This window comes from Aulonocara sp. 'chitande type north' Nkhata Bay, linkage group LG17, assembly GCF_057382095.1.
Source record: "Aulonocara sp. 'chitande type north' Nkhata Bay isolate Kocher_YH1m ecotype deep benthic linkage group LG17, A_spYH_male_GT1.1, whole genome shotgun sequence".
In the NCBI taxonomy this organism is placed as follows: domain Eukaryota; kingdom Metazoa; phylum Chordata; class Actinopteri; order Cichliformes; family Cichlidae; genus Aulonocara; species Aulonocara sp. 'chitande type north' Nkhata Bay.
In genome coordinates, this window is record NC_141360.1 from 33,169,191 (window position 1) to 33,178,334 (window position 9,144).

The window sequence follows — 9,144 nt, forward strand, 5'->3', positions numbered from 1 at the left end:
AGTCAGGTTTTTGCAGTAAACAATGAAACAATTATGCTGTAGTTGTAATTACATGTAATTTCGAGTAACAAGTTTTGTACAGGAAGCAATAAAAATAATAACATAAAATTAATTGAATTAATTTTAAGTACTGGGGTATTTCATGGCAAATTTCCAGAAATCAAACACTATTTCCCCATCTTACATCTTACTCTCCTGTACTTTCTTGTAAATTGCACGTATTACAGGGTATTTGCACCTTTGTCACTCCATAATACGGCCTACACCCCAGAAAGTACAGGGTACTTACAGTGTTCTTGTTTCATTGTTTCCTGGAAAAACTGACTTGTTGCCTGTAAATTGCAACAAGTTATCTAAGTGACTTAAGCAACAAGTACCAGGTACTTGTGCCTTATTTGCGGGTTGGGTTATAAAGTGTTACCAAATTTTCATGAAAAATATTCTTGGGAATATTTGTAACTGTCTTGAATGTGTTCCACTTGTGAATTGTCTTGTGAATGGCCTTCAAATTATGTGGAAAAGATCTTATAACTTCTCCAAGACTGATGCAAAGCAGCAATTCCTTCTTTAAGATCATTGCTGATGTCCTTCCTCCTTGGCAGTGTGTTAACACACACCTGGATGCTCCAGACCTGAAAATGTCAGTTTACAAAGGTTATCACACTTGCTAATAAAAATTTTAAACAAATGCATTTGGTTAACAACAGCTGGCTGGTATTTATCCTCTTATTTCCTATGCAGTATGGGTATAATGCCCTGATATATAAAACCCTAGAACTGGAAGAGTGTGAGTTTTCTTTTTACCACTCTGTATTCACTTACACATTCAGCTAATGTAGTGGTATTAAACATTTTTTTCAATTCTTTATTTTAGATTCTTGTAAATGAGTTAAACAATATCTTTAAGATAGATAGATACTCCAGGTCTACTTTAGACCTCAATTTGAATCCTTTGTGCCAGCTGTGCTACATGTTGTGCGAAGTTAACAGTCCAGCGAGCAAAGGTCCACTGGTTCAGACAGGCTCTCATTATTCTGGAATGGGCCAGAGGAACTGAGTGGATGACCTGCACGTTCTCAGTGCTGGATAAGAGGGTCAGCAATTCTTCTCTAGGCTTGTAATCAAAACCAGTTTTGTACGCCCACTAAATTACACCCCTTTGCTCTGTCAACTAGTTTGATGTTTTGTGTGTGTGTGTGTGTGTGTGTGTGTGTGTGTGTAAGAGGTGTGCATTTCACTTTCAAAATATGTGCATTTCATTTAAGGAAATCTGGGAGCTCATGATCATTCCTTTAGTAGTCATGTAGATTTGTTTGCTTCCATGACTTCAAGAATCCACTAAGGTCCTCCTCTTGCTATGCTCTCATCAGATTTGAATCATGATATGAATACCAATGCTGCTTCACATTCCCGCAGCCATTTTTACATTACAGAAGATGTCAGCCATTGTCTCTTTAATCTACAATTTAAATATTTTCAGTTGTTTTTAAATGTGCAGCCCAGCTGCTTTAATCAGAGTAGATAAGACAAAATTTAAACGGATAAACTGTCTCCTCTAATAATGTCAAAACTTTACCTAATAGCCTTTTGACCGAGTTGGTACTTTACACTGGATTGGTATAAAATTTACGATGAAGTTTTGTCGAGGAATTAACTCGACCATTTTAGCATGAAGGGACATGCATACTTATTTTCATTTTGAATGAAACTCATCAAAGCCACAAAGAGACCTTTATGCTCCCCTCTCCACAATATAAACATTAAATGATTGCTACACCTGACCAAGCAGTTCTGACATGAAGTGGCCTCTTTTAATTGAAAGCAGGTGAGAGTACTGTACAACTGTCCCTGCAGACAACTGGTTGGTACAGCTGGTGTTTGGTTAGCAGGTGGTCATCTTTCCAGTTGGTGCTTTAATTCCTCAGCTGTGAGCATGTGTGTTTTTATTTTCATGAATCCAAGCTCCTGTTGACTAATTTAGCTATTTGTCTGTAATTATCCAGTTTTAATTTTCTCTAGTGATTACAATATGTTGGTTTAATCGATACAAAGGAAATACAAGCCCTATTATCGATGGAGCTGAATTACATGACCAGCATAGGTGCAATCACTAGTACAGACCCAAACTCCAAAAACACCGGAGGCTACAGTTTCCATAATGCAGCTCCTTAATTTTCTCAAATTTCACCATTTCTTCAATCCTGCTTTTTAACTCACCTATCTTTTTTCCAAACACAGACGGTTTTTAAACATTCCCGAGCAACAGATGGTCTCTTGCTTTTCCTGTATAACAGTGCACTTGTTAAAGGGATTTAAACTTCTTAAAAATATGTTGCACCAATGCAAATTATGAAGAGTCTGAATCTGTCTTTGATCTTTCTGTTCTGACTGTGCTGCCTTTATGGAAAGCTCTGAATTAACTACATGTGTTATTAAGATTTTCTACAAGCGCCTAGGCTGCATCCTCCTGAGGACCCGGGAGGATGGAACTAGTAAAACACTGAAAAAGGCCAACTATAGCATTTTTAAGTTATCTAAGTGACTTAATTGACCCCCCCCCCCCCTTGGCTAGCTATCGAGCTGGTGGGTAACAGACGTCTCCGAAAGCGTCGGAGCACTTTTGCAAGTATATGTTGTCTTAATAAACTGAACAGATATTAGCAATTTACACAGCTACATTAACGCCTGAAAATATCTTAAAAGTTTATTTTGTGACCCAGAAAGAGTAATATTAAAACTAATTCCACAGATAGAATTTGCACATGCGCAATAAGGATCAGGGAGTCCGATCCGTAACTTTTTTCTCTCGTTTTTTTTCTACATTATATTGAAATGTTTCAATATTGCAAACATTTTAAGAGATGCTTATTATAAGGAGGACGTATTTCTCGGACGCATTTAGAGGAGTCCACCAGAGGTGTGGACTCGAGTCACATGACTTGGACTCGAGTCAGACTTGAGTCATTAATTTTATGACTTTAGACTTGACTTGAAAAAATGTTCTAAGACTTGTGACTTGACTTGGACTTTTACACCAATGACTTGGGACTTGAATTGGACTTGAACCGGTTTACTTGAAAAGACTTGATATTTTACCCCAAATATAAAATTTAACACGCATATTATATAGAGATTGAAAATGTGATGTCATTCACGGGTAGAACCGCAAAGGATTCTGGGAACTCGTGGCAAGCGGTACTAGCGCACGCAAGCTTTCAATTAAAATCAGTTATACAGCGATAAAAAGAAACACAAAAATGGCAAGAAGCTGTTGTATTATTAACTGCAATAGCCGGTCGCATGACAGCCACGGGAAGCCGACGGGTAAAGAGATCGGTTGTTATCGGATTACGTCGCTGAGGAGAAATTGTTCGAGCCATGTTTCCGAAGTAACAAAGAGGTGACTGGATTGCAGCCATTCAAAGATCAAATATAACGTCCCAGAACACTCCAGCTCACAGGTTAGTCTGCTCCAAGCATTTCCACAAAGGTCAGTCTGCTGTTGTAGTTAATGCGTCATTTTTCTTAACATAATTGGTGATATAGGTTACAAGCAAGTCTGGCGCTGAACAGAAATTGTCGCGCTATGCTCCTTTGTTTATTGTGCATAAATAGTGAATTGTCCTGACACAATATTGCGTTTCGCTTCTGTTATTATGGTACATTGACAAAAACATATACTTTTATTCACAGGATAAAACAGTTGTTTTGTATCACTAATTGTCCAGTACGATTACAGCATACAGTATTATTGTCACTGCTACATTTCTGTGATGCTACCAGAAATTATTTCCACTGCTAATTAATTACCATTGAGCTCAAAGGTTATATTAATAAACGGTTAACGAATGTGTATTTATGACGACGATTTGTGAGACTGGTAAACTTATGATACGTACGATGGTCTTTACTTTCTACACGGTGCATTTCAAGGTCCTGCACCCATCCGTCGGTAAACTGTACCTGGGCTTGTTGCAGTGACCTGAAGTTACTAAACTTCATGAGTGTATGCACTCACTCTAAGAACCGTATGATTATAAATATGCATATAAATATGCTACGATGAGATAGCTGACTTCATCTAACTAGCAAATGTTTTCCAGGCTACGTTGGTGATGCAGTTTTTTTTTAAATGATATTTAAAAAAAAATATCATTTATTTATGTATGATATTTTTGTCATGCGATTTTAAAGCCAGTCCTACAACCGCATCCAAGAATAACATGCAGCTTATCTCAGAACTGTCGGTGAAAATTATTCTTGGAGCTAGGTTTAATTGAGCTGCATTTTAAAGAGGTGCAACTTCACAATTTGTGTATATTTTCTAAGTTCACTATTTTGTCATGTGTTGAGAAAAACACAGATTTAAAAATTACATGGTCTAATATTTACATTTAGCATATAACTGCAACATGCTTTTTTTCGGGGGGTTTTTAAAGACTCGAAAGGACTTGAAATTCAAAATTTCAGACTTGTGACTTGACTCGGACTTTTACACCAGTGACTTGAGACTCGACTCTGACTTGCCTGACATTACTTGAGACTTGACTTAAGACTTGAGGATAAAGACTTGAGACTTACTTGAGACTTGCAAAACAATGACTTGGTCCCACCTCTGGAGTCCACTATGAATTTGGGGAGCCTTCGTCGCGCCGCTGTGTCGTAATCGGGCTACAAGCAGCCTCTGAAGGTTTTAGCTCAGAGAAAGACTTCAGTAGATTCATTGCTGGACATCTCTATAATGACTTTACTGTGAAATGGGAAAATGTTGTATTTTGTTTCTTTCGAAGGCAAAAAAAAGAAGTTTACTTTATAATAAACTTATTAGTTATCTTAGCTAAATTTTATTTTCACAAATGCAAATACAGTAACAAAAAACCTAATTTTAAACATCACTATAATGATGTTTTATGTTACATAAAATTGATTAGTGGATCACTTAACAAAAAGGCTATGAAAACTATTACCATTTGTAGTAATTACAAATTATTTGAATGTATGTAATTCTTTGTATTACACCCCCTGGCATATGTTAATTTTGTTCTGATTGTATACATGTTCTGTATACTGTTTCTTAATAAAGTTTAATATTTAAAAAAAAAAAAAAAAAGGTTTTAGCTCAGAGTAGTGGCCAGCGCAAAAAGTAATGTTTAATGTTAAACACTCTGAAATTCAGACAGACATCACTAAATGACGGTATCTCACACAGGCTTTTTACAGCACTTCTGCCATGGTAAAACTTATTAGCTTATTACCCGTTTTGTAACCAGTTTCAATGTTATCTTTGCATGAAAACGTTATGTTAACCTTGACAACAAACTGGGCCAAGCACGCGTTGTCATGGAGACTCTTTCATGGGTCGGTGTAGGATATGTGCGCCAATTATATGACAGTGATATAAGTAACTTGCATATTGTCTAATATTGTTTTTTCACTTTTTCAATAGTCACCGTTTATCCGGTGCAGCACTGTTACTTTAAAGTAATGTTTAAAGCTGACTTGACAGTTTGTCAGCTGGTGTAAGATTGCCTAATGTACTGTAAGTTAATGTCACACGCAAATTAAAGTTGTACTTCATGCTCTGTATTATAAGATTGCTACATTTTCAGAGCTTTTTACATAATGGGGAAGGAGACAATATTAAAGGAATGATTGTGTGTTGTTGATGTATACTGTGTTACAGATAGTATTAATTTTTCTATAGTTATTGCATTTTTTTATCATAGTAACAAAAAAATGTTTGAATTCAAGCTTGCATTTATGTTACATGTCATGTATGTTATCAATCATATACTTGATATAGTAGACAAGTGGTCATATGTAAGTTAATATGATTCCTTACATATTTTTTTCATGATGTCTCTGGTTTTGGCTTGTTGATGTATTCAGCTCCTGCATCTATGGATTCCTTCTGTGTGTTAGATATGGATGTTTTATCCCATTGCAAAAGTGCTTTTGGCAAAATTGACTATGTCTCTTGTGTTTCAGGGGTGGAGTTCATGCAGTGCCGATTTTGCAAATTCACAAGCTCCAGTCAAGAGACTCTTTTGAAACATTTCCGCCTTCATCACGGACAAGGTGCACATTGGCCATGCATTCACACAGACTTTGTATGTGTATTTAAAACACCTGGAGCATTACGATCACACCTCTCAAGGTCACACTCAATAGTAAAAATCCAACAAAATTCCACATTTCAGTGTGAACATAATATATATTTGCATATTGATACTGTTTTTTGTGGAGGGTGTTTCTATTCCTGTGCAAAATGTGTATTCATGAGAGATTTTTGAAGTAGGTTTTGCGGTTGATAACACAGTCAGGCATATAACATGGTGCAGACTGTACAAGGCAGCTACCCAGAAATTTTCTGTGCTGAATAAATGGCAATATTTTGGTTATTGTCTTGTTTAGATATCTGAAGAATTTCATCGGATCACAAGCAAAGACCTCCTGGGGACGTTCAATGCATCCCTGGACAAATTTGTGCCTGGCCTGCTGAAACTATACCGGTCTAAGAAGGGAGCTCTTGGTGAGGAGATGGAAGACATCTTGGATAAACTTGATGAACAGGTAAGTGCTCCTTTACCTGACATTTTTAGAAGAGAGTATACCTTTGTCATAACAGAAAAAAATGTTGGCTTCAGCCAAAACACATCAATGGAAATGAATGTCATCAGTCATTACTTTGTTTTTATTTGGCGGTATTTTATTTAATTTGTAAAAAGAAAGTAAAATTGTTAAAATGGTGTTTTGTTTTTTTAAGTTTTACATGTTGCTGGGCCTGATCTGTATTTTATTTTCATTACTATAAGAGTTCTGATTTTGCATTGTGTGTAGGTACACCACGTTACTATACTAATTTAAATGTCTGTTTTCCACTGAATACTCTTTAGACATCTGACATTGTGTCCCACCAAAAGACAGCAGCACTGAGAGGCCTGCCCATTTTCCTCGGAGAGGATGCAACACAGGTTTTCCTGAAGTGCTTAGTAAGTACAAAAAAGTAATGCAAGAAAAACTAGTTGCTATGAGATGTTTTTAAAAGATGATTTAATCCAAAATGGAAATGTACACTTCCTCAGTGCAGTCCAGATAATTTTATGGTGAGGATTGCAGTTGTCATAACTCTCACTGCTTTTTTTTCTGCTGAGGAGCACCTGGGCATTGTTAGCGGGTGTTCAACAGCAGAAAATATTTTTGTACAAAACTCATCACAAGGTTGGTTGGTGAAAGATATTGTGCCGTTAATTAAAGGAAAATAAGCTTTTTCTTTTTAAAACCTCCATGAGTCAAATGAGCATCATGGTATAGAGGTTAAAGTTAAGATCTTTAGAAATGTATTTTGTCTTTAATTTTTCTTAGCTTTCAATAATTCATATTTTACTTTTCTTCTCTTCAGGACACTGACATTTTGGAACCAGTGTTGAACGGTGCATCAGTTGCCATCCTCACCATCCTGCAAGATGATGATGCCGATACGTCTGTGCGAGAACATGCTGTTGTGTTGGAAGGGGACATCGTGCTACATAACATTCCAGACCTCTCTACTGCCTTGGCATACCTCTTTGGCCTTCTGTATGCCCTCAACATTGATTATCCAAAGCAGATGAGTTTACCTTTGAAGCAATTCAGGGCATCTTTTTTGAACTCGGTGGCTCTCGATGCTCACAGCGCATAAGGTCTCTAAAAACAAAGCTTTTGCTGTGACTGTTAACGGGGAAGCCAGACATGAGTTTAACTTGTTCTTAAACATGTTCAAGTGCATTGTAGAGTCATGTAAAAAAACAAAGCAAAACCCAGTAGTTCAACCCCTTTCCCTCTATATAATCGTTCATTTTACCTGATAGTTCACTGTTCATTGATGGTAACATTTCTAATAACTTTTGACTTCTGTAGTTCATCATAGTGAGCCCATGTAAAATGTCAATGTCTGGGTACAAAGGCAATTGTTTGTTGCACTACTCTATTTAGTGTGCAATAGTTAAGTTAAGCTTTTACAGGACAGTCAGGGTGTGAACGTGAATGACTAAGCTGCTGGACACTTTTCTTTTTTTCTGGACTCTGGAATTTTAATGTCTCTGCTGGGGTGCTCAAAGCACCCTAAAGAAACTGGCAACACGTTTTTTTCTGTTTGTTTGCTTTTTTACAGAAATTCACCCCACTGCCCATGACCTTCTGAAATATACTGAAAGCACTGTTGAAAAAAATAAATAAGTTTTTACATAACATTCAGTTGTGCTTTGTTTTATTCTATATCTGTTTGAGTGTTTTTTCAAGTACGATAACAGCATACATTTTTCTTTATTAATATTGGTAAATTTTCAACTCACTGGAGTAAGAATTGTATGATTATTCAACAAGAATATCTGTGTTTGGTGAATTTAGGAATACATGGCCTTGGAGGGAATGATTGTATGTTAATTCAACAGGAATATCTTTGTTTGGTGAAGGCAGAAATACATGGCATTGAAACCAGAATTTCTTTGTTAGACTTACAGGATTATCCTAATTAGGTGAACAAGTAGATCCAAGTTGGCAGAACATGAAAATATTAGTTAAGTCAACTACAGTTGGCAGAAGTTCAGAAAACTCAAAAATCTCTTGCATCATGTTGCCTTGAAATTTTAAGTTTTCTCAACTTTTTCTTTTTTACAGTGCTTCCACCCAATATGATGTGTGTGTGTGAAAATAGTTTTTGGATACTTACTAGTCCCTGGACCTGTGCATGTATGTTTGGTCCAGAAAGAGGGTAGTGTGTGTGTGTTGTTAATAGTGTATTTGTGCTACTTGGCTATACATGTGTTTAGATACATGTTTTTTTTTATCATCCTATTTGTAATTTGCATGAAAAAAGGTTATTCTGAGCGCAAATCTTGAACACATGTTTTATTCCAGTCATCATTAAAGAGAAGCCGATGCAATGGAAATCATGATAGGAAATTAAATGTAATAAATTGAAAGCAAATGTTGGGACATCAAGCAATAATTAGCCCAAAACAGTCATGAAAATCAGGCAAATAACAAATGTAACAATTTTTGAATGGATTTTTTGAACTACGATGTAAAGCTTCCCTGTGTAGCTATAAGTGGATTGTTTTTAGCATCAGAATTACAGTATACTATTCATGATTTTTACCAGTA

At 36.3% G+C, this 9,144-nt stretch overlaps 1 protein-coding gene across 2 annotated transcripts; it reads left to right on the plus strand.

Annotated features, from left to right (window-relative positions):
* The first annotated feature begins 3,257 nt into the window (after positions 1 to 3,257).
* On the plus strand, positions 3,258 to 8,196 carry LOC147310419 (uncharacterized). Of its 2 annotated transcripts, XM_086268912.1 has the most exons (5): positions 3,258 to 3,461; positions 5,989 to 6,078; positions 6,415 to 6,573; positions 6,897 to 6,992; positions 7,403 to 8,196. In XM_086268912.1, exons 3-5 carry the CDS (start codon positions 6,541 to 6,543, stop codon positions 7,679 to 7,681), a joined length of 408 nt encoding a protein of 135 aa, XP_086125038.1. In that variant the 5' UTR covers positions 3,258 to 3,461; positions 5,989 to 6,078; positions 6,415 to 6,540; the 3' UTR covers positions 7,682 to 8,196. The 2 variants fall into 2 exon arrangements, with proteins under 2 accessions (XP_086125038.1, XP_086125039.1); XM_086268913.1 differs by lacking the exon at positions 3,258 to 3,461 and having other exon boundaries at positions 5,239 to 6,110.
* Positions 8,197 to 9,144: the final 948 nt, after the last annotated feature.